The sequence below is a fragment of the Mercenaria mercenaria genome, chromosome 1 (genome assembly GCF_021730395.1).
Source record: "Mercenaria mercenaria strain notata chromosome 1, MADL_Memer_1, whole genome shotgun sequence".
Taxonomy (NCBI): Eukaryota; Metazoa; Mollusca; class Bivalvia; order Venerida; family Veneridae; genus Mercenaria; species Mercenaria mercenaria.
Window position 1 is genome coordinate 107,238,288 of NC_069361.1, and position 27,300 is coordinate 107,265,587.

Sequence of the window (27,300 nt, forward strand, 5' to 3'; positions counted from 1 at the left end):
AATTGAAAAATACAGCCTCTATTGCATACACAAGGTTTTTCTTTGATTTGACCTAGTGACCTAGTTTTTGACCCGAGATGACCCATTTTCGAACTCGGCTTAGATTTCATCAAGGTTATCATTCTGACCAATATTCATGAAGATTAATTGAAAAATACCACCTCTATCGCATACACAAGGTTTTTCTTTGATTTGACCTAGTGACCTAGTTTTTGACCCGAGATGACCCATTTTCGAACTCGGCCTAGATTTCATCAAGGTTTTCATTCTGACCAATATTCATGAAGAAGAATTGAAAAATACAGCCTCTATTGCATACACAAGGTTTTTCTTTGATTTGACCTAGTGACCTATTTTTTGACCCGAGATGACCCATTTCGAACTCGGCTTAGATTCATCAAGGTTATCATTCTGACCAACATTTATGAAGATTAATTGAAAAATACCACCTCTATCGCATACACAAGGTTTTTCTTTGATTTGACCTAGTGACCTAGTTTTTGACCCGACATGACCATTTTCGAACTCGGCCTAGATTCATCAAAGTTATCATTCTGACCAATATTCATGAAGATTAAATGAAAAATACAGCCTCTATCGCATACACAAGGTTTTTCTTTGATTTGACCTAGTGACCTAGTTTTTGACCCGAGATGACCCATTTTCGAACTCGGCCTAGATTTCATCAAGGTTATCATTCTGACCAATATTCATGAAGATTAATTGAAAAATACAGCCTCTATCGCATACACAAGCTAAATGTTGACAGACGACAGACGACAGACGACGGACGACGGACGCCGGACATCGAGCGATCAGAAAAACTCACCTGAGCATTGCTCAGGTGAGCTAAAAATTCTAAGTTAAAGGTCCATTACTAAGGGAAAGTGAGTTGGCAATTTTTTTCATAGCCAGTGCATAGACTTCTGCAAGACACTAAATAATGAAGATTGGCAGGTCAAAATTTACAGAAGGTCTTTGGAACTCAAAGAAATGTATGTGTATTATGTTGAAATTTCAATGAATCGACAGAATGACCCCCCAGGTCTTTTTAACTTTCTTCATACTTCATAGAAAAATAACTGTACATATACTGCGATTTATTTCGAATTTCTACATACCAACTTTCATTTTCCAATAAAATGAAATAGTTTCTGTGCTTTTTAAAAGAAATTAAAATGTTCACTTTCCTTAGTATTGGACCTTTAAAAAAGAGGCATAATTCTGTGAAAATTCAAATCAGAGTTATTGGAATTGTGTCTCCTGGTGTTGACTTTGATAGAAAATAACTATTTTGAGTTTCAACTCAAAAGCTTTAATAGTAACAGAGATATTTGACTTTATCAAAAAATTTAACAAAAAATTCTAAATTAAAAAGGGGCATTATTCTGTAAAAATTCAAACAGAGTTATGGGGATTGTTTCTTCTGGTGTAGATTTTGATGGTAAATAAGTATTTTAAGTTTCAAGTCAATAGCTATGACAGTATTAAACAGAGATATTTTACTTTATCAAAAACTTTAACAAAAACTTCTAAGTTAAAAAGGGGCATAATTCTATCAAAATTCAATCAGAGTTATGGGGATTGTTTCTGCTGGTGTAGACTTTGATAGTAAATTACTATTTTAAGTTTCAAGTCAATAGCTTCGATTGTAACAGAGATATTTGACTTTATCAAAACCTTTAACCAATGGTGCCGCTGATGCCGACACAGACGCCGGGGCGAGTGCAATAGCTCTACTTTTTCTTCGAAAAGTCGAGCTAAAAATAAAATCAATCAAACGGCTTTCTTTTTAGAACTATTTCTTATAGCAGTGTATTTAAACAAAGCGCGGGAAACCAACGTCCGTAAACAGGAAAGACGTCATGACGTTTCAAAACAAATAATGTTTAGTTCCGGTTTTGTTTTATCAGTTGCAGCGTAAGGTTATGAATTTTTGATAAAATAACGTGATTTGAATCGAGAAATATACTATCATGAACCAATAGGAACTGTCAAGGTATTGAATTTTTATTCCATTTTTTAAATAAAATATAAATTACTACATAAATCTTCTACATACATGTTAGGGCTGTGGGTCGTTGGACAAGTGTCGACCCGATCCGATCCGATCCGAGAGTTGGGCCCTACAATTCACAGATCGAACCAAGGATCACCAGCAACAACTTATAAGGATACAAAAATGCAAGACTGTTATATAAGTACCATTTTCTTTATGGATTCTAAACTTTGCAGTTCTCATAGTGTTAAAGTTAATAGATCTGACTTATGTTTCAGTTTTTGCTCATTAATTTAGGTCAAGCTTCGCGGGTGGAAGTTCTGTAATGTTTGACCATACTTGCAGACGAACAATATAATAACATCAGTCATAAGTGTCACAATATTAAGTAGCAGTTTTTCCTTTTTTATAGGAAAACTTTATTTATGGGAAAGAAATTGCGTATTTTACTTTTTTATTGAAATTAATTTCTTGAATGATAAATGTTAATTCACTGTTTTTACAGATTTCAAATTAATTTTAGCTGGAAAATAAGACCAATGATAACTCTACCTAAATATTTGTTTAAATCTGGTTTAGAAACTTATAAGATCTTAGACGTGCAAGAAAATTCATTGAAGATGTTTAATGTGGCTTTAATTTAGTTGTATTGATATAATTTTACATATTGCATGTATTAATGAAAAGGATCGCGATCCAACATTCTCGACAATGACGAATATCCGTACTCGAACTTTTGGTCAGATTCATGGATATCCGAGTACTCGGATACTCATTACAGCCCTAATATATGTAGTTCGTACGAGAGTCATCTTACACCCCGGGGTGTAAGATGGATTTTTCCAGCACCGGTAAAAATACCGGAAATCCCTGTCTGGTATGCAAGAATGGTAGAGGGTCACACAAGAACCATTTGCGTGAAATTATTTCAAAATCGGGCCAGCAGTTTTATACAAGAAGATTTTTAAAGTTTCCATTATAAACATATGGGTAAAATAGACCACACCCCCTGGCGGCCATGTTTTTGACGAATAGTAAATTTGAACAATCTTGGCACACAAGGACCATTTGTGTGAAATTATTTCAAAATTGGGCCTGCTGTTTCATGCAAGATTTTTAGTTTCCTCTATATACATAGTTATAGGGAATGACCACGCCCCATGGTGGCCATGTTTTTTGACAAATCGGAATAATTTGAGCAAACTTGGTAGAATATTTATGTGAAATTATTTCAAAATCGGACCAGTGGTTTAAGAGTTGTTGTTTCAAGATTTTTCTATTTTTAGCACCGAGGGCCCAAATGTGCAACCAAACAGAACCATTTGAACAACCTTGGAAGAGGACCACCCAAGGAATATCCAGGCCAAGTGTCATCAACTTCCACAAAATGGTTTCAGAGATGTTGTTTAAAGGAAATTTTGGATGGACGACGCCAGACGGTGAGCGACCCAGAGCACTTTGTGCTCAGGTGAGCTAAAAACAAGAGGGTCATGAAGGCTCTATAACGCTCATCAGAGTAAATGATGACCTTGTTTCGAACTTAAAGGGAAAGGCAATGATTTTCTTATGTTAATTCCGTCTGCTAGAATTTCTTGAATCATTTGAATAAGTGAAAGAATTGTCAAAATCGGTTTAAAAATAAGGAAGTTAGGAGCATTTAAATATTGGATCAAAATATCAACCATTTTGTTTTCCATGGCAACAAAAAACAAAATGGTGGATTTATTGAATTTCTAGATATATATCTGAACTGTATTTACTTATTACTGTAAAACAATTTTACTACCTTTTCAAGCTATAATAATGAAAGAAATGACCATGTTTTACATCTTACATTCAAAAAACATATTAAATTCATCTATTTAAAGGTTATTTGCTAAATAAAGCATTCAGCAGTGTGTAAATGATGTCATAAACACACAAAATGGCTGCCTCCATGATCAGCCATTTTCTTAAATTTCAAACTGCCGTATCTTGTTAAATAGTTCTTAAAAAATTCTTTCAGCGTTACAAAAGGCTTGAGGATGGCTTTCATTAACTTATTTTCAGGCTTACCTTGCCCTTTAACATTGTTACCTTAGACAAACATTTTTCTTCACATAATAAGGTTTTCAAATTCTACCAATGTTAACTAAGGTTTTCTGTGACTTGACCTTATGGCCTAGTTTTGACCCCAGAAGCAACAGTTTCACATTGGACCTTCATTTCATCAAGACCAACATTCTGATCAGGTTTCAGAAAATGTGTCCTCTATACAGTATAACAAAGGTTTTCCTACAATTTGACTCTGTGACATAGATTTTGAAACAAGTTTGCCTGTTACAAAGTTTACCTAGATTAGTAGTAAGTAAAATATTCTGAAAAATGTGCCTGTTATGTTAACATTGGCCTAGATACCTAGCTTTTTACACTTGAGCAAGATTTAACTAAGGGAGACATTGTGATCAAGATTCATAAACACTCAGCCAGTATTGTGATCTCTAGAATTAACAGTTCATTTGTGGGTGACACACAATGGATACAGGTCAATCACAAAACCACTGTGCTCAGGTCACCTAAAAAGCCCCCAAAATAATCCCAAGACACTTCCCAGTATTGAGCATTTGCACTTCAGTTTAAATTCAATCTTTGAAGCAAAGAACATTGTACCATTATTTTATAAGATTTGATATGCATTTCACACAGTTGTAAATTGTATCAGAAGATGATAGCCTAAAACATCTAATGCTGTGTGGACTACCAAGTAAACCCTTGCCACAAACTGTGGCAAAAACTGGATGATGAAAAAGAAGACACTGAATAAGGATTTATGAATTTATTCTTTCTGTATTTATTCCCGTGTAAGTACATGTACTTATGAAAAAGAATATATTCTTTTGCACAAGACTGGATACATATACCTAATATAAAAGTTCAAATATGGTAAAAATGTAACAATTAATGCAAAATAACAACATAAGTGAAAATTTCATAGATTTGTGTTAACATCCAAGAAATAAGTTAAAATTCATATACCATAATTTGATACAGGCAAACATACAATAGCACATAACAAAATAAAGGAAGTATAAACAGCTTAAAAATTACATAATATTATCTAACCAGTAACAATAAGCACTTTCATGTAGGTAAATAATCAAATTAATACTGCAGACTGGCTATTTTTTGCATCTCATTTATAGTGGTTTTCATGTTATTCAGAATTCGTGATTCCCATTGATTATCCTTTAAAGTGGCATTATGCGCATCTTACTGCACACGGTGTGTTTTTGGTGAATGTTTTATAAAAGCAATTTTCTGTTGCTGTGCATTTAAATGTGTTAAATTAACGAAAATGCCGCATAAGTATTTGAAGTTGATGCTTTAGAAATAAAGAAATCGGACTGATAAAATAATGGTCCTTTTCTTCAATCTTCTATGCTTTAGAAATAAAGAAATCGGACTGATAAAATAATGGTCCTTTCCTTCAATCTTCTATGCAGTAATCTCCCTTACCTATAGGTAGAGATTTCTGAAGTTGAAGGGAAGCAACTCCCGCGTGCAGTTTGACTTTTCTCAAAAAGACTGCCCCAGTCAAAATAAGAAAAGTTATATTTGGAAAGTTATTATTTTTTACTAAAGAATTTGGTATATTGGTTTAAAAGCTATAATTTCCTCCACCCTTTTTACTCACACATCTATTTCAGCTTTTTTACTTTATTACTTGAAAAATGCGCAAAATTCCACTTTAAAAGTCTTAGGACATAACAGTGGCAAATAACCTGAACTCGTGATATTCTGGTGAGCCATTCTACTCCCAAATATTAGCAAAAAATGAAACAAACACAGATACAATCCAATCTACAGTAATCAGTGATAAACAACACAGTTAATGGTATAATCAGTATCTTCTTTTTATGTCTAGATTAATAGCTTAAACAAAACACTTGGAAACTGAAGCTCCTAGAAAATAATTAACATGAAACAGAACCTTACTGATATACATTGTAATAATTACTTATAAAAGAAATATAACAATAATACATGTTTTAAGTACTAGCTTACTGATCATGCAGTCGTTCTTTTTATTTTTCAAGCTAAAAATCCACCATAAATGAAATGAAATTAGTTCAATTTAGAAAAGTTTTAAGAGTTACCAGTTTGAATGAATCACAACATGGTCTTGAGAAATTGCCTCCATTAGCACAACAACGGCTTATCAGAAATTTCTTCAGCAAATACACCACTCTCCAAAATCTCACTGTGACAATAGTTTGAAATCCAAAAATATCGTAACCTTTGCATTTACATATAGGAAGCAACCACCAAAAATAATAGTAGACATGGTTTAACTGGGTCTGTTCAAGAGCCACAATGACAACACCCATTACTCCCCCTAGTCTTATATAAAATACCAATACACTGAAAAGACTCCCATGATAAAGAAGTTCAATGTTCTTTCAATTATTTACGAAAATACATTCAATTTACTGTAAAAACAAACTTACGTACATATTCACAAAAAGCTCTTTCTAGACAATTTTTTTAATTCTGAAGAAACCAGTTACATGTTTTATTGTTTTATTATCAAAACTAGCATCACTGTTGCAACTGTATAGAACAGTACATTAGGCCTTACCCTGCTAAATTTCTAAAATAGACTGGTCCATCATTCAATTTGGGCAGTACCATTTATAATTCAAAGGGGAGTCCACTGAAATTGTACAGACTGGATAGCGAACAGTGCAGACCATGATCCGACTGCATGGACGTGCAGGCTGATTTTGGTCTGCACTGGTCGCAAAGGCAGAAACTGTAGGTCAAATACCTACATGCTGTCAGACATACAGTGCACACTACAAACCAACATGTGTTCCTAATAAATCAGAGACTAGCCTCTTTTTCTTAAAATCACCAATGAAAAAAAAATAAAATAATAATTACAAAAAAAATAATAAAATAAATAAATTTGATACACTTCTTTTTTTAATGAAAAGACATATTTCAACTCCAGTCACATGAAGGAGTCTGAAGTGGTCTTTACAGATGATGCTTTCAGTGAAAAGTGGTCCTCTCCATGATAGTTTTAGAAATGGTTGTTTACATCACAAGAATATAATTACGTGTATAATACTGACATCAATCAAGGTATAGTTTCAAATCTGTGAACAAAATTCCACTTCCTCTATAAAGGTATCAGAGATGAAATGAATCAGCTCTCAGCTAATATGGTGCTTGACAAATCATAAAAGTTTTATGCAACTTTTCAACATTTTATCTGACTCTAATAGACATACACTCATTAAAAAATGTAGCTTTAGTGTATGAATTAGCTAACTCTGCAGAAAGGAACAAATTGTTTCATAATTACAAAGGCATTTCAGCATGCAGCCATATAATAAACATAGTGAAAAGGGAAAGGTTATTCTCTAGTCAGAAATGCATAAAACACTTGAAATGTCAAATAATCGCCATTACATGATACAATGTAAACTTCAAGCAAACTTAACTGCAAACAAGGAGCTGCGTTCAATAAACGCTTGATGCCCCCGTTGGCATCCTTGTCGATAGATTTTGCACCTAAGTCCAAAACGAGGTCAAGGTCAAACTGAGGTCAGGTGATGTTTGAAGATGAGGAATGGTCACAGGTTACATCTGCATTAGTATCGAGTCATTCTAGTAAGGGGTACTGATGCTACACGAAACGGTCCCATTTGGTTAACCAAGAGATGGCCCATATAAAGCAACCTAAGTCCAAAATGAGGTCACAGTCAAACTGAGGTCAGGTGATGTCTGAAGATGAGGAATGGTCACAAGTTACATCTGCATTAGTATCAAGTCATTCTAGTAAGGGGTATTGATGCTAGACGAAACGGTCCCATTTGGTTAACCAAGAGATGGCCCATATAAAGCAACCTAAGTCCAAAATGAGGTCAAGGTCAAGGTCAAACTGAGGTCAGGTGATGTCTGAAGATAAGGAATGGTCACAGGTTACATCTACATTAGTATCAAGTCATTCTAGTTAGGGGTATTGATGCTAGACGAAACGGTCCCATTTGGTTAACCTCTTACGGACGGACGGACGGATGAACAGACAAACGGACAGGATGATCACTATATGCCTCCCGCATCAGTAGATGCCAGGGGCATAAAAACAGTGTTCAATCCAGTATAAAAATGGCATTCAGTATCCAGAGAAATCAACGATGATTACTGTGAAATCATCAATATTCTTTCTAACTTCAGCAATTTCACAATTGCATCAATCCACAAAATTCCATCACAATAAATAAATATAACTTTCTATTCACATTATCTTCAGAATTCAGATAAAAGTATACATATCCCCACAAAACAGTTTTTTTGGTTAAAAACCAAGAAATTTCATCCCCCCCCCACCCCTAAAAATTTAAATTATTTCATGTAAGAGAATTTTCTGCTTACATGATCTAAAAGATTTAAAGGTGGCCAATCAGATTTTGGTCATAAGATACATTTGAAGCTTTTTATGACAGGCAAATTTGTTCTTTAACAAGGAAGACTTATAAAGGACGTTTCTAAACATGAGAACATACTTTGCATAAAGAATCAAAGAAAAATTAAATATTAATTTTATCTGTTTTAAAGGTCTGCATTTAAAATTACCCTTATACATGTAGCCGCAAGCCAATACGAAACACTGCTAAAATCAATATAACCTCCCTTTTGACCTTCTTAGTTGCGCAACAACAATACAGCGAAAATAAATTCATTCTACAGTTATCATCATTTAAGGTAGTTCTGCTTGTTTGGATGAAAATAACCTATAATTATTAACTTTACTTAATAAAGCTATTTCAAAACTTCAGGAAAAACTAAGAAAATTCTGCCAATTAAAAGACTGTCTGCTTGACTTTTTTGCTAGACTGGTTGGAAAAATTTGGACCACAATCAGGTTTTCAGTCTATGAGAAAAGCACTACTGTGATATTTTCACTCATTTTCCTGATGCAGATTCTATCTAAACTTCTCACAGTTGTATATTCACTCAAATTCTAACTGTTATGCCCTAACTTATGGTTTATCAAATGTGACAAGCAACCTTAAATTTGCCGACCGGTTCAGATTTGTCACAATATCCTGCAAGCTATGAAATGGAAATACAAAACCAGAAATTGTACTGAAATTCAAAAGACTAAATACATGGGGAGGAATTCGAAAGAAGGAAATAGTTCCACTCCATAAGGGAAGTAATCACAAAATCTGATAAAATACATTCAAACTTATTTTTCTAGTAAGGATCTGGCTCTATGATTCAGACCAGTTTTTCACTAAGTAGGCCTGTAAAAGAATATACAAAAAAATATAGTAAAATGTTGCTATAACTTGATTGACCACCTTTGTGTATCACCTTACTTCACAACAGAATAAGAACACAGCAATGAAACTGACCGGTAAAACATGCTAAGACACATAATGTCATGATTAAAGACTTTGTAGAAGTTTACTACACAGGTTAAATCCCACTCAGACCATGACTTCAATTATATTTATAAATAAACATGCTAACACATATCAGAATATAACAGTAGGTATAGACTAGTTCAGCACATTGAAATAAACACATATAGTGATAGACTGGATTTACCGAGGTATCAATCACCAACATTCCGAATCAGAAATGTAGATCTTATAATTTCTGTTTGATTCTACAGAAAAACAAGAGGGTCATGATGACCCTGGATCGCTCGCCTGAGTAATATTAGCTACATGTTTCAAATGTCAAACTGATGCTAAAATATTAAGAAAGTAGGCCAGTAGGTCACATTCATGGTCACTGAGAGTTTTTAGATTGGTGTGCAAAACTGTACGTCATCCAAATTTCAAGGCTGTATCTTAGAAAACAAGAAAGTAGGTCAGCCGGTCAAGGTCACAGTCAAGTGATCCATACTTGGAGTCATCAGGTAAGTATAATTAAACAGTCTAGGAAATATGATCAGATAATTTTTAAGTATTTTTTCTATATAACTCATATAACAAGTGATCCCCAGGGTGGGGCCTCTTTTCACCCAAGGGGCATAATTTGAACATTCTTGTTAGAGAATCACTAGGCAATGCTACATACCAAAGGCATAGCCCTTGAACTTTCAGACAAGATCGTTGAAGTTTTTTCCTATATATGTCTATGCAGAACTTGGGACCCCCTGGGTGGGGCCTTTTTTCACCTCGGGCATAATTTGAATAATCTTGGTAGAGGACCACTAGGCAATGCAAATACCCAATATCAAAAGCATTGTCTGTCCAGAACTGCTTTAAATGACATCTCAGAAACCACTAGGCACTGTCCTCTACCATTATTAAAAATCATCACTAGAACCTGAAGGTCCAGAGCATGTGATTTGTCTAGTGGATTTCTACAGATCTTCAAACTTGGTAGAATGGTGTATGGAACAGATGATCCTTGATGCTGTGTGAGTCGTTCTGATATGGTCAACTGTACTTTTACCCAGTGACAATGAGTGAGGAGGGGGTAATTACCCCATAAGGGATAGCTCTAGTTTAACAAAATTATAAGAAAAAATATTTCATTAATCTCCAAAACTGAAGGCTAAGGTACCTTGCATCTGAGACTGTGTGTTGGACTTCAACCAAGCCAAGGTTTCTAAAATAACCTTTTAATGTTCGACTGTTGATTGTGATGGAGAAGTCAGGGAAGCTGAGAGTGTAACAGAAGTTAATTCTAGAAATCACGCTGAAATTCTTCCAGAAGAAAGTAGCCAAGACCATGAGGAAAGACAACTAAGGAAAGACTTAATAGAACTAATGAAGGAATTACAAAATGACTTGTATGTAAAGTCACTAAGAGAAATAAAGCTACATTTACTATAATTCCTTTCTGTTGCCATGGCAACCAGTTCTGTGTGGAATTCAATTCTTTTAACAATTTTGAAAGGGGGCCATCCAAGGATCATTCCTGTGAAGTTCGGTGTAAATCTGCCAATTGGTTTTGAAGAAGAAGATTTTTTAAGAAATTGTTGACGGACAGACGACGGACTATATGGAAGACCGACGACAGACATCGAGCATTCACAAAAGCTAAATTTTTATTTGCTATGGTCATAATATGAATATGATATGTTTCAGTAGTAGTCATTTAGTGAAGTTTGTTTTGTAACCATATCACAGTTTTATAGGCAGCCTTTAAGCAAGAATCAGTTGTCTGATTGGTTTAAATTAAAAAAGATTTGTGGGAATAAAAATAGCAATATTGGAAATCCGATTATACAGAAGATGAATTTGAATGGGCTGTCATCAGATCTACCTTTTAGGAAGATCGAGAACTTTAATCAGATTGGCAAAACATTAAAGTTCAGTTTATAATTCATCTGTATTTTAAAGCAACTCCCTTACATGATAAGCAAAATTAAAAACTTTCATTTCAAAATTAGAAACTATCGACTGATTCCTGTTTTAAGGTTGCATATAAAACTGATATGGTTACAAAAAAAATGATTACTACTGAAATGTATCAGTACTGCAGTTAAGCACATGTGAATCTTATTTTCTATACTCATGACAATGGAAAAATGACACCCCGATATTTGATCTGACAGCAACAGAGCTTTTTCTCTTTCCTTCCATAAACTTACCAATTTTGAGTTTATTAATGTTTTAAAATGACAATTTTCATCTGAAATTGTTAACAGTAGAACTTTAGTTAAAACCAATCCTTCATCAGAGAAAAGAAATAGTAATTAAATATAAGCGGGTTTGTAACAGAAATAGCTTTTATGGAAGCAATAAAGTGATAAGTTTTTGTAACCACATACTGTGGGCGACTAAAGGTATGATAGCCTGGTATTGTACACATCTAATCTGATATTAACATCTGAGAATAAGTTAGAACTGGTTAGAAATTTCTGAAAAAAATTATATGAACAACCCAGCATGATGGAAAATAGCTAAAACAAGTATAAACAAAAATTAAATTTGCTACAAAAACCAAACAAAAGTAGAACAAGAGCCATGTTAGACATGGCTAATCCCCCCGCCGGGCATATTATAATTGAAGGCTAAAGTTCCTGGCAAGTTAGTGTCTGAAAGTATTAATTTTGAGGAAAGCTTTGAAGAACCGTTTAGTTGTGGTCTGCATCAGGGGTTTAAAGTTAATCTTAAAAAAAAAAAAAAAAAAAAAAAAAAAAAAAAAAAAATGCAAGTCCACACAAAAATCTTTATCAGGTAGAAATTGGTCAAAATACACCTCAAAATTGGATATAGCATGCATGTTGTACTACAGAAAAGTGGTCTCGATTTTTCCCTACGACTAGTAATGAAAAAGTTACAATAAAAGCTATTTATAGTAACAACAAAGGGAAGTAATTCTAAAGAAGGGAACTGCGCATGACACTTTGTCTCATGATGGTGTATAATTATTGTGCCAAGTTACATCAAAATCCCTCCATGCATGAAGAAGAAATGCTTCGGACAAAGTCATTCTTGTATCAGACCTTTGGCCTCTAAGTGTGACCTTGACCTTAGACCTAGTGACCTGGATCTTGCACATGACACTCCAACTCATGGTGGTAAACATTTGTGCCAATATATATCAAAATCCCTCCATGCATGAACAAGATATGCTCCGGACAAATTGTTTTAAGAAAATATGATGAAGGGGAATAACTCAAAAAATAGGCAAGGTAGAGTTATTGTTCTTGCACATTGCACTTCCTCCTAATGTGTTCTATCAGTGTATGAAGTTTGAAGAAAATCCCTCAAGTACTTTTAGGGTTAAGCTCTGGACAAAATGTTTTAAGAAAATATGATAAAGGGGAATAACTCAAAAAATAGGCAAGGTAGAGTTATTGTTCTTGCACACTGCACTTCCTCCCAATGTGTTCTATCAGTGTATGAAGTCTGAAGAAAATCCCTCCAGTACTTTTGGAGTTATGCTCCAGACAATTTTTTTTAAGAAAATATGATAAAGGGGAATAACTCAAAAAATAGGCAAGGTAGAGTTATTGTTCTTGCACACTGCACTTCCTCCCAATGTGTTCTATCAGTGTATGAAGTTTGAAGAAAATCCCTCCAGTACTTTTGGAGTTATGCTCCGGACAAAAGTTTTTAAGAAAATATGATAAAGGGGAGTAACTCAAAAATTAGGCAAGGTAGAGTTATTGTTCTTGCACACTGCACTTCCTCCCAATGTGTTCTATCAGTGTATGAAGTTTGAAGAAAATCCCTCCAGTTACTTTTGGATCGTTGCGGATGGACGGACGGACGCACGCACGGACGGCGAGCATTTCTAATATCCCCTTCGCCTTTGGCGGGGGGATAAACAAACGAATCATGTTCAGTATATGGGAATGGCACTTTAAAACTTCAATAATCATAACCAAGGGAAATAACTTTATGAAAACTTAGTTACTTGGTAATATTGAATATAGCATACAAATAGGAAATATTTTATGACAACTGCTTGACATAATGTCAAACATAATAAACTTGTTAGAAACTCATACCACTGCAATAGCCACAAAATAATTTTCTAATATTGCAAGAAAACAATTTATTTTCAGAGAAGTCATTCCATTTAAAACTTCAGAATAAATACTTAAATCTGCCAGCCATATTTCATAAATACTGCCCTTACAGCATAAATATATATTTTATATAATTTATGTTCTGAGTATATCACATGGTTAAATGGCCCCTAAAAAGGAAACACAACAAGTCTGGTTGAAAATTTGATCAACTAAACAACACTTCCAAAATCTACTAACAATCTGTATCTTTCCTAAGCTGAATACAAACAAACAGACCTGTCACTAAAGGCGATGCACTTCCCCGCTAAAATATTGTACCATCACTTATTCTCTTTACATCTAATATTGTATATAGATTCTGAAGTTGAAAAATTATTCTCTGGACAAAACCAAAGAAAAAAGAGGTGATAACTCTGTATTTATTCAAGACAGAGTTGTAGTTCTTGGGCTGTTCACTTCCTTCCCTTGCAAGTAATTAACATGCTGAGAAACACTAAATTTTTTCAGCAAAGTCATAGTTACCATCTTAAATGCTCAAAAATATGAAAAATTAAGTACGAAACACAACATAATTTTCATGTTATTCAAACTGAGTTAAGGTTCTTAAGCTTCTTATTTGTTTTGTTGGACCCTGTCATTATATAAATATCAATTTTGTTGAGAGGAGATAAAGGCAATGCTTTTAGTGTTTCGAGACAGGTACAGAATTGAACAGAGCACACTGATTTCAATACAGCCCCACCTAAATTTGCGTTGTGAGTGTATAAAAAGATTTTCAACATGTGGGTAAAAAAATGTACAACTGAAACAAATATTGATAACATAACTAACAGTTACATGAAAAAATACACAAATTATGGCTATGTTAGAATATAAATTAATTTTTATAAATACACTTCATATCTGCTGCATATTAAAAGTAAAACAAGGAGCTGCATTCAATAAACGCTTGATGCCCCCGGTGGCATCCTTGTCGATAAAAAGCAACCTAAGTCCAAAACGAGGTCAAGGTCAAACTGAGGTCTGGTGATGTCTGAAGATGAGGAATGGTCACAGGTTACATCTGTATTAGTATCAATTCATTCTTGTAAGCGGTATTGATGCTAGACGAAACAGTCCCATTTGGTTAACCAAGAGATGGCCCATATAAAGCAACCTAAGTCCAGAATGAAGTCAAGGTCAAGGTCAAACTGAGGTCAGGTGATGTTTGAAGACGAGGAATGGTCACAGGTTACATCTGTATTAGTATCAATTCATTCTTGTAAGCGGTATTGATGCTAGACGAAACGGTCCCATTTGGTTAACCAAGAGATGGCCCATATAAAGCAACCTAAGTCCAAAAAGAGGTCAAGGTCAAACTGAGGTCAGGTGATGTTTGAAGATGAGGAATGGTCACAGGTTACATCTGCATTAGTATCAAGTCATTCTAGTAAGGGGTATTGATGCTAGACGAAATGGTCCCATTTGGTTAACCTCGTACAGACGGACGAACGGATGGACAGGACAATCACTATATGCCTCCTGCATCATTAGATGTCGGGGCGTAAAAAGACATAATCCGAAAGTTTTGTGTCTCCTAATTATGAAATAGGTAAACATTTTTAAACTTGTTTCTCTACCTCTACTGTGCTTATATCATCTATAACAGAAAGTTGCAAATTCCTCTAAAAATATTTGAAACAAAAACCTGTATATAACTTGATACACATATGTTTAGTTCTGTTGCAAGTCACACTGACAAAGCTTAAGGTCATGTGGCAACTGTTAAGATTTTGATGGTGAAGGAATTACCTAGGTGGCCCTCTATGCTTTTTTTTCAGGTTCCTGGGTAGAACTAATTGTTCCATAATTCCATAAGCCAGCAGGATGGCTTCCTCAAGTAAGGTTTCAAACCCACAGCAGTGATGGGTAGATCTATACAAAGAGCTCCGAATTCGGCTACCCCTATCAGGCCTCAGTCAAAAGGCAGCATGTCAATATATGCGATCAGCTGTTTAGACATTGGAGATGATCTGCAAATGATGTTGGTGACCTTAACCACTCAGCCCTATAAAACTTGTAAAATGAGACATAAATTAATCTGGTGTAGTGGAAAGGGTGGGGGTGTGGTGGAGGGGGAGGGGTGCAAAAGCCGATGGAAATAAAATGGGACCAACAAGGATCAATTAGTTACAGACCAATATATTATTACACATTTAAAACTTCTTTCTTTAGTTAATCTGGCATCTTTCTTGGTAAATATTATGTTTCTACTGCACTGCATAGCTCTGACAAAATGAAAGAGCTCTCTTTCCATAATCAAATCCTGTTAAAATTTGCCCAATGTTTCAGCACGCAAGAATAAAAACACTTGCTGCACAAAACGAAACCACTCTGTCCAGTAGAGGACTTATTTTTTGAAACAGGTAATGGAGTATTACAAAATATTAAAAAAAAAAGAAAACTAAATAATAAACCTGACACCTAATAAACATGGCATTTTAGGACCTTTAGCCTCTGTATGATGTATATAACTACTTTTCTCTTGCAGATTTATAAACTCATATACTGCTGAAACACTCGACACTAGAGAAAAATATGCATATCTCTTCCGAAAGCTCTAGCATTTTTTTCATTAATTCCCCAACAAACCAAATGCAACAAAACATACTTGATAGAGAAAACAATGGCAGATTTGAAATTTTTACAGTTTTCATAAAGTTGAATCTGAAAATGGATAGAAATGCAACAACCAACTAAACTACAAATGAGTATGTGCTTTTACACTAGAGTGCATGACTGAAACTAAATTTAGAATATTGGGATACTGCTAATAATGATATCATTACTTTATTTTGTAAAAAATAATAAAAATTACTTTCATGACAAACTATAACACTAATTTGAAAAAAAAAAAAAACTGCACTGGAAACATCAATTTTAGCTAACAGGAAAACTGAACCATGATGCAGATACTGAAGACGAGGATTCAAGTCCGACTAGGTAATAAAAAGTTCTTCACTTTGTGAATCAAGGTTTCCTGTTTGACTGGAGAGACCTTCTATGCTGCACCATTACAACAGTATCAGATTTAACATTATAAGAAACCCGAGATTACCTAAACACAGTATTATTATATAGTGATAGAAATACCAGTCCATTATCCTCATCAAGGAAACTGAATAAAGAAATAGCTGCAGAATGATGCTTCAGATTTCAGAAAACACTGCCATTCTCTTTAACATTATAGTAGGTTTCAGATGACAAAAAGCTGAGGCTTTACTCCTTTGCGTGTCTCATAACGCACTTCCTTTATGCAACATTTTAAACAGTTGTGCAGGTTAACTACATGAAGCTGTTAGAAGTTACCTCTGATGTGTGACAAGATTCTGAGAATCTCTCACCTAAAATTTCTGTGAATGGAAGAGGTATACTATCAAGCTGCTACAATATGATGCATCGTCCATTGTCTATGACTATCACAAGATGTCCAACAGTTTGGTCTATGATTAGACAAGTTTATCACAAGACTGCAGGTCACAGTTAAAGAATCACAGACTAAATTATCGTCACAAATTTTCCTGTAATTGAAGATTAGGGAGAGTTAATTAATCATGCAAATGTTACAGTTTTAACCAATGACTGTTTAAAAATATTTTTCCGTAGATTCTATAACTTTTAATAAACAAAGAAACATCTGGTTTATAATGAGCTGTCTGAAAAACATGTTGTATACAATATACATATATAAAGAAGTATGTTATATATTTTCATTTTTTTAACTATACATATACGTTTGTACCAGTTTCTTTATAGTTCTGTGTTCACAGATTTCTGTCTATTATTCCATGAGCCAGAGATTGGGCCAATCTTGATGAGTGCTGCACTTCATTTTCTTAGTTTTTGTTGGGTTTAATATCTCACCAGCATAATAGGTAATATGGCAACTTTCCAGCTTTTGATGATGGACTTGGGTTTGTCTGTTTTGCATATAGCTCTGCAATTCATTTATGTAATGTCTAGCAGTTATTGCCAGTTAACCAGTGTTTTTGGATTCTGTACCAGTACTAACCTGTTCTCTGCAAGCCACTGCCAACTTTCCAGCATGATTCAGACAAGGAGGATGAATGATTTCAGGTAAATGAGCCACACCATGAGAAAACCAACATAATGCATTTGCGACCAGCATGGATCCAGACCAGCCTGCGCATCCGTGCAGTCTGGACAGGATCCATGCTATTCACTAACTGTTTCTCTAATTGCAATAGGCAGATATGCAGGCTGGTCTGGATCCATGCTGGTCGCAAATGCACTATGTTGGTTTTCTCATGGTGTGGCTCAAATGTCTTTGAGCTTAGCAGGTAGACTTTTTATGCTGGATAAAGACACCAGGTGCATGATTACAAAGCACTGAGGTAGTACCACTGACCATCTTAAGCCACCTGGATGGCTTCCTCACATGAAAGAATTCTACATCCAAGGAAAGGTTTGACTTTTGAACCTACCACAGTGGGGGCAGTGATTCATGTCAGCAACCTTAACCACTTGGCCACTGTGGCCCAAGGTTGCACCTAATATTCCAACTTTTCTTAGCATTTTAAAACTACTGGACCCTAAAATTTGATATTGCCATTGACAATTATGGTAACATAATACAAAAATTTGTAAATTTTAGAAAATTCATGATAAATACTCACACTTACTACAGTATGTTGCTGTGTCAGGCCCTGAAATAAAAGCCAAAATGTCATTCCAATCATTACAATTTATATCAACTGTATTGCTTCTTGAATGATTTTTATAAAAGAATGCACAGAATATGTATTTATATATAGCAACATAAAAATTTGATAAAATGTAATGCAGTTTGGATACAAAACAGGAAACAGATATACCTGTTTATCTAATACTATCTCTTACCTTAATAAACATTTACACACAAAAATTAGTTCAAAACATACTGACAGAAAATATAAGATATAATTTTGCCTACAGCATGCTCTTTATTTCAAGGCAAAATCAGTCTAAATCAACTTTTCTCATACATTTCAATCAATTTATCCATCTTCAAAATGTTACTTGTTGATTAGCAAGTGAATCGTGTACTGCTATAATTATTTTCTCAAGTAGATCACACATTTCAGTCCTCATAAATGCCATAATCTCGGCACAGTATAAATTAATTTGATATTAACAGCAACAGGAAATAAATTAACATTAAATGTCAATACTTACAACAGTTCCTGGTCTGGCCCATGTGTACACCAAGCCTTCCTGACATGCTGTTATGAGGCACTCTTCCCTAAACACTAGCGATGTTAATCTATCCACTGAAATCTTTTTACACACTAAAGGTTCTAAGAGAGGTGCTTCAGTCAATCGTGGACATGCAGGAGTCCCTAACAATTTCATTGCATTGTCAGGCGGTCGTATACTATTTGCTTTCATTGCCTGGTTTTTATCACTACTTCTTCCAGCTAAACTGAAATTTCTCTTGTGTTCTTTTTTCTCGGAGGCATCCCTCCGATCACCTAATGAGAGAGTTGCAAATTTTGTTGTTGCGTTCATCGTAGAATTTCCGATTGCATAAGCATGTCCGTCCATCACAGATACATCATTTGCTACAGAGTTTGATTTTAAATTAGCACTGTTACACCGGGGTATTGTGTTACTACTGAATGTGGTTGACGGGTTTGAGGCCACTACACTACTCCGTAATCGGCCACAAGGGAGTTTAATGATATCTTCAGTTAGGTCCCATAAGCATAACATTGTATCATGTCCTATGGACCCAAACCTGTAACTAGTTATATGTGAATTAGCACTATCTGAAAACTGTGTATGTTTCCGAGAATCATGACTTGCATTTGAATGTGGATAAATTCCATTTGGAAATGTGCTAATATTTGAACCATTTTTGTTTTCAGATTTTTTAATCAATTCTTCTTCAGTGTTTGGATCACAGACTATGCTTTCTAAGGTTGTGGTATAAGGGTCAAAAGCCACAGCACTAACCCATGACTTGTGACCTTGACCTCTACAAATTACCCGCTTTTCTTGGAAAGACCACACAGTAACAAGATCGTCTTCCCCTCCAGTTACAAGGTATTTACCATCTGGTGACCAGCACACACACAGTAAACCCCCAAAATAACTTTTCATTGAGCCTATTAGATCCATTGAATCATAATTAAACACTCTGAGGTAGCCATCTTGTCCGACTACAGCTAGGTATTTAGCACAAGGAGAAAAAGTGAACTCGTTGATTGCTCCCGAGCCTATAACCCACCGATATAATGGATTTCTAGTACTACGAGCTTTGCACGTATATACCGCAAAACAGTCTCCTTGTTTAAAAGGCTGGTAATGTGGTGGTGTAGGCCCACAAGGCAATTCTTCATTATATACATACATTTGTCCACTAACATGTGACACCAGAAACTGATTCGTAGAACCTGGAATCCACTTTATACAAGTCACTTTTGTTTTGTCTATCAATCTCTACAATTTGTAAAACAAAAACATCATTAGTAAGTGCAAGAAAACAGTTTACAGTAGCAAGTCAAACTAGTGGTTATTCTTAAAATCAATAAATAATTCTTCTGTGGAAATAAAAGCAAGTTATAACTTGTAATTCAAAACCGTCTCAAGTTTAGAGTTTTTCAATTAATTCTGAATTTGTCATCAAAATAATATTTTTCATTCAATCACTGTAAATTTCAGCAATCTAAGGTGAATATTATAACTCAACCTGCTATCAGCTAGATCAATATAAATTATAAAACCTTTGGAATATATAGCTATAAAGATTGAAAAATATTATTTTTTCAAAATGTTCACTAGCCAAAAATTTACTAACGAGAAATTTCATGTAATAAATACAAATTTATCCATAAAATAAACGTGATTCAAGACGACTTAAATATTTAAAAAAAAAATCAGAGATTTGTAGAATGTATCATTCATAATCAAAAAATGAAACTGAGCATTATGTTTTGTGTTTAGTGCAGTTTTTATAGTATTTTAGTTATGCAACAGCAGGTAGTTAACCTAACTAGTGCTTCTTGATTCTGCACCAGTAAAAACCTGTTCACTGCAAGTAACTGCCAACTTCTCTATATGAATCAGGGGTAGGGGACGAATGATTTCAGATACAATGTCTATGATCAAAACGTCACAGAGAACATTAGCCTTGCAAGGTTCAAACTAAAAACCCCATGATCTATAAACAAGCTAATTGTGGGGATTAAACTGAGGTAATAAAACATACAGCAAACAACACCTCCAAAGAGGAATTACCTCCTTACAACTATATATACTTTCTTTCCTACTAGACCTGCTGTCCATTTGTTAATCAATCTCTCAAAAGCAAAAGCCTATGTACAACAAAGCGATTTTCAGTTTTCTATGAGATGATGCTCTACACAGATTGCATCCTTTTCTTACACAATTATCTGCCTACAAATTGTAACAATGTAGTCTCTAGAGAAAACATTTTCATGAAGATTTAAGTGTGTGAGTTGTAAGAGGTGGTTGCTCTCGAAATGTTTACTAGGAATTTATCAAATGAGAAAGTAAAATACCTTTGTACAGGCTTTCTTCATCAAAGATGCCATTAACCGAGGTTTACTGTGAATATTTTAACTGACTTTTGTTGATATCATACATGTATTTCTGCTTAAAATCATCCATGGACTTACCTCTTCATTAAATAATTTACTAAGTTCCTTTTTAATTGGATCAATTAACTGCACTTGTCCTGCCGTGAAACCCACTAACAATCGAACACTTTCGCTTGAGATCAACATTTCGTTGAAGTCATGACAAGTTGGGAATGTCCCCTTGTATACACGTTTGTCTATAGGTTTGGTTAAATCAGCTGCCTGCAAAACAATTATAAATTGTCTTTAATAAGTTTAGTATTGAATAGATATTTATGCAAGGTTATCATATGGTACACTCTATTTAAAACTTTGATGCTGGAATAAAAAGAAAACTGAAACATTTTAAGCAGTTGAACTCACAACTTAAGTTTGCATCGCTAAACTGAAAACATAAACTGTGTTTTCATAAGTGGAATCACAGACAATGCCAGCAGTAAGATAAACTAGAAATACATTCTGCATGCCTACAGGCAGAATGTTGAGCCCGCAAGCTGTCAAAAAAGTAACATTTATTATACTATTTGGCAGTGTCAGAACTGATTTACACTAGCACCTGTATTTGCATATGGAATTTTTTTGACTAGTTATAAAAAAAAATCTATATAATATAAGTCCACACAAAACTCCTTTAATACCAGGTAGAGATAGGTCAAAATACACCTAAAAATTGGATGTAACATGCATGTTGCACCACAGAAAAGTGGTCTCAATTTTTCCCAACGGCCAGCAATACCACAGTCATGTTTTGTCAGAAAAAATCTATTTTTAAATGGATAGAAAATACGATAAACTAGGTGATGCCCCTTTTGGCAAAAGTGATCCCCTACTGGTAAATCGGACAGGTTTAAATATTTCTTCATAATTTCAGACATAAGAGATCAATTCAAAATAATTAAACATTAATACGAATCAGGGATTATTTTGGGGCGCGATTTGCGTGATTTCTCGCAAAAATATTGAAAAAATTGCACCAAAAATACTAAAATGAGAGATCAGTAATTATCCTTTTTTGAAAATTTGCTTTTTGGAATAATACCCCTGACGAACGAGTCTTCTAAAACAATTCGGAATTCCTATAACTCTATTTTTAAACTTAATATCTTATGTGTGACGTATACGACCAAGTAAAATTTCCTATATGTACTACGCCGAATCAGCATGCTTGATACACAATTTACGAAACATCCAGGGCAATAGACAACTTTTGGGGACAGGTACCCATACCCTCAGGAAGTGGAATTTTTTTATCGTTTTAAGACAAAAAGGGGAAGTTTTTAGCCATATATATGTTACTACTTTTCACACTTATTAATACTGTTTTCAATCATTTCTAACTAATGTAACTGTATTGCAGCAATAACCTTCCTTAGAGGCACTATAATGTAACTTGAAAGCGAGTTCTTATCTAGTTGTGTCAAGCAACCTATCATCAGGGGAATTTTCTTCTGAGGAAGGGGAAAAAAACATATTATTTTGTGAGGGGAATTGGGCCCATATTCGGCCCCAAAAATAGCCGAACGAGTGCCCTGACATCTAATGGCTGCACCGATGAAAGATTCTGGCCTGTATTATTTCCAAAGTTTAGAAGTTATTTTGATGAAAATGCAACAGCATTCAAAGTTGCAATGTAGTGCTTTCCTGAGAAAATGGACAATTGTCGGTGATATGCGGTAGTGTTTAAGTGTCTTCGGGTTTAACGTCTTTTTCAACAACTTTTCAGTCATATAAACGATGGTGTCTACTTGCAGCAAAGGGCACAATGCCCAACTTTATAGTGCTGCCTCACTGGAATATCACGCCGTAGACACGCGACATGATATCCCACATTATACTGACACCGGGCTGACCAGTCCTACATTGTAGCACTATCCTCCTAATGCTGAGCGCCAAGCGAGGAAACTACTAGTACCATTTTTACGTCTTTGGTATGACACAGCCAATGTGTCAAAAATAACCAATTTATTTATCGAAACAAACACAATATGCCGCCATTTTGTGTTTGCTGTTTTTGTAAGCATGACGTTACAATGGCGTCTCTCTATCTGGTTCGCGCGTTTTGTATTTATACTTGAAATTGATTAGAAAAAAAAAAGAAAAAGAAAAAAAACTTTGGTCCAGAAAGAAACCTCCAGTATTGTCACTTAAGAAACTTAAGAGTTTCAGCAAGTCCAGCAGGCGCAGCAAGTCCAAGTTGTGCAGTACTTCAGGAAAAGCAGCAAATCCAACAAGTCCGGGTTACGCAGCAAGTCCAGTAAGAGGAGTAAGTCTTAAGTTGCGCAGCAAGTCCAGTAAGCACAGCAAGTCCAAGTAGCGCAGCAAGTCCAAGTTGCACAGCAAATCTAGGGAGTGCAGCAAGTCCAGTGAGCGCAGCAAGTATTGTAAGTGCAGCAAGACGAGGAACCATAGTCATTACAGTAGTACATTGCTTGGAAGATACCTAATATATTGTCACCTTTGATAGTAAACCCATAAACTTGGCACAGAGATTAAACCCCTGATCTTCCACACTCGAAGCGGGTGCTCTACCACTAGGCTACCGAGGCGGTCAAATTTAACTATAGGGGATCGATCCCTCTACGGTAACATGCGATATACCGAACAAGATATATACCATTGAATTAAAAAATGTGTACTTCCTGTATGTACCTATGTTTCAAACCTTGTCTCAAACACTACCAAGGTTCAGCACTATCCTTAAAGTTAAACCATCTGCTTATACTGCGACCCGGACCAATATAATAATATAGCTATCAAGAGGACCCAGCAAGGATGAAACGAACCTGCAAATATGAGGGTGCCTTGCCATAATTATTTATACCAAAGTCCCAGCAACAATTATGGCTTTAAAATTATTAATGATTTTTCTCCAGTTTCTCTTCGATGTGCACTCTTCCAACTCCCAGGAAGATCTGCCCAAACTGGATGCGCAGTATATATTTATATGGCCGTATGATGTCATATGCACACGGACATACCTCCGACTTTTACATTGACCACTGCATACCAATACTTTCAAATTTATACAATTTACAGGTATATACTTACATCTGGACCTTGTCATTTGCATCGCGGTAGGATTACCAATTTGTAATGATATTTATATCATATATCATACCCAAGTTATATTTTACTGTTATTTGCTAAACAAATCCTTCGCAAATCTACAAGAATAATTCAGACGATCGAATTCCTGTTTTAATTACCGAAAGGCATGTAAAGCGCGAAAAGGACCAATTTGCGACACATAAAATGTCTGTACCATGATGTGAAACACAGTGAATATCCACGCAATAATTGTTAGTTCTCTTCTAAAACCAAAAAACCGTGCGTCTCATGATTTATGGTTCATTAGGCCTATGTATACATGTCTTATTATGGGTCAATTGAACTAGCCTGGTTCAAACAATCCAGCCTGGTTCGAAAAGGCCATCTCTCTGACTGTACTAGGAGTAGCGACGAAAATCGAGATTGACATGCGATATACCGAATGAGATATTTACTGTGGAATTAAAAAACGTGTCCTTCTATATTGTTATTAATTAAAATTAGACAGTAATCTTTTCAAATGTTATGGGATGAGTTGAAGTAGGATCAATTCTCGATTGCGATTGAGGCAGTGCCTTGTTTCGTATTACATGGTATATTAATCATTATCTCTCACTAAAATTTGCCAAATGAGAGCATTTCTCTCACTGAAAATATTGGCCAAATTAATCCTTGATGACCGCAGCAATAGTTCTAAGTGTTACTAGTAAGTTTAGATATCACGACAGTCTAAATATTCTTCACTACATGCTTAAAGTGCAGATACTGAGATAGTGATTCGCTACTGGTGAGTTGTCTGCACCATTAAAGCAAACAAATACTGTATGTAGAAAATTTGATTTTCACCACTCGTGATTTTTATGCAAATTCGCAAACTGGCTCAAATGGGGAACAACAGCGTGGAACAGTGCATCATCTGGACTGGAGTGGGTAAGAATTCACTTTCAAGTTCAATTTCAGGACAACTAGCAAAGGGCAGTATAATTTGTTGAATGACAATTTGCAATACTTGCTGTATACAACTACTGAGTATAATGGCATGACTATACACACCTTTCTTACACCTTTGTAAACATAGAAATAAAGTTCCCTGCCAACATTGAAACAAATTCGATCTGGTGAACCTGACCCATCGTCAACATCAATGAATGACACTTTTACAGGTGTGTTTGTTTGTCCATTATATGGTACTCTGGTTGGTTTAGAATATTCAGAAAGTGGCATAAGTCTGTAAGTTCCTTCACGGGTAATAAAATGCGTTTTCAACTCCTCCTTTCCTCCACCCTCACCCGTGGCGGCCATCTTGGTTTTTTGACTTGCAGGTGCCCGGATAAATATGCGGAATTTATGCGCAATGACTACTTCCGGTTTCAAATCAAAACAAATATACACGTGTTCTTTACACAGTCACGCCTCTCTTTGAGTAGACTAGCTCCCAGACCATGATATATAATTTTGAATTTTTATTTTTAAAATTGTGAATATAGCTAGTTAAATCTTAGGTTTAATATCATATTAGAATCAGTTCTGTGAGAAAATCTGTAAATTAGACCAGATTTGTCACAATAACATAAAAATAAAAAACACACACATTTTTTTTAAAATTTTGTGACAAATTCTTTATTATCAGTCTAGTGGCTAGTCTACTCTTTGGATTAAGCCATGACTATGCCATGCCATGACTATGCCATGACTTGTTAACACCTAGTAGAAACCGAGACATCTCCCAGAAAGCATGTAAGAGGGAAAGATAAATGTGTTAAGACATCCTTTAATTACTTACGGAAGAGCATTAGTGCCAGGTGCGTTTTATTGATTTACTCGAAATTTCGAAATACGAAGTCGAAATTTCGTGTTATTAACTCGAAATTTCGACTTCGTATCTTGCCCTTTTATCCGCAAAATTTGAACGTCTGTCCGTCTGTCAAAGGGACGACTTTTGACACTTCGAAGTGGAATAAGTCTATCTACACATCCATCATATTGTACCCAACATTTAGCGACTTGAACATATACTATCATACAACAATGTATGACCTACCCCATAGCCTCTAGAGCTACTCCAGGTTTCAAACTGTATCCAGTATATATTACTTCAGTTACATGTATTGTATGTTCAGGTGGTAGGGGCTCGAACTAGGTCGAAAACATTCCAGATATGGTCAAAACAGTGCAATATTCTAAGTCTGAATACTTCCAAGTCACCTTCTATGACCTCTCCTCAAAATCGATGATCCAGGTACCCAGTCTTGGTCAGACTCATTACTTCACGTTCGTGTAGGGTATGTCTAAATTTCCTTGCCGTATGGGCTCAAACTAGGCCGAAAACCTTCCAGACTTAAACATGGTTTAAATAGTGATATTTTGTGAACAAACGCTGCTCGCGGTCATCTTAATCGGCTACCCGAAGGATACACCAGATACCTAATCTTGGCCAGGACCTATACACCAACGTAAACTATTGTAGTTAGTAACTCGAAATTTCGACTTAGTAACTCGAAATTTTGAGATACGTAACTCAAAATTTCGAGATATTAACTAGAAATTTCGATTTAGTAACTCGAAATTTCGAGTTAGTAGCTCAAAATTTCGAGTTAATAAATAACATACACCTGGCACTAATGCTCTTCCGTAGAGTCCCGTGTATGGGTGAAGAAAAAAAACACCATGACACGCTAAAGAACCAGAGAAGCCTTTGGAGGAGTCGCCTATATGGGTAACGGGTGGCGGCAATAAATAAGCTTACAAACGGCGGATGAAACTAGTCATGTCTTTATCAAGCTCCCAAACTCTTCAAAATGATCTGCAGGCTGAATAATTGGAACAGGACTGGCCAATGTAATTCAACCCTGATAAGTGTTATAGGAGTTGTGGATATATCTAGAAATTCACTCATACACGGCAAACTGACAGCCTGCTAGACTATCTCGTGAAATTGGGCACATCTGAGGAAGCTGAAGCACACTAGAGTGTTTAATGACTCGAATGTGGACGAAGATATTGGACAATAGCTTAATTAAGTCTCAAAACATTAAATCAGCATAAAAGGAACATAATTCATGAAAAACTTCTGTAAAAGTAATGCACCATGTGTTATATCATGCGGCTATTTT

At 35.2% G+C, this 27,300-nt stretch overlaps 1 protein-coding gene across 1 annotated transcript; it reads right to left on the minus strand.

Annotated features, from left to right (window-relative positions):
- Positions 1–4,799: 4,799 nt before the first annotated feature.
- On the minus strand, positions 4,800–25,501 carry LOC123527413 (WD repeat-containing protein 20-like). The gene is made up of 5 exons (XM_045306844.2): positions 25,241–25,501; positions 21,179–21,361; positions 18,714–19,979; positions 18,176–18,205; positions 4,800–17,059 (listed from the first exon to the last, which is right to left on the minus strand). The coding sequence occupies exons 1-5, from the start codon at positions 25,487–25,489 to the stop codon at positions 17,048–17,050; spliced, it is 1,740 nt and encodes a 579-aa protein (XP_045162779.2). The 5' UTR covers positions 25,490–25,501; the 3' UTR covers positions 4,800–17,047.
- Positions 25,502–27,300: the final 1,799 nt, after the last annotated feature.

Coding starts and splice junctions, on each gene's coding strand:
- LOC123527413 (XM_045306844.2), bottom strand. CDS start 25,489: ATGGCCGCCACGGGTGAGGGTGGAGGAAAGGAGGAGTTGAAAACGCAT. Junction 19,980..21,178: donor GTAAATTATTTAATGAAGAG/GTAAGTCCATGG, acceptor TACAAATTGTAG/AGATTGATAGACAAAACAAA. Junction 18,206..18,713: donor GGGCCAGACCAGGAACTGTT/GTAAGTATTGAC, acceptor CTTTTATTTCAG/GGCCTGACACAGCAACATAC.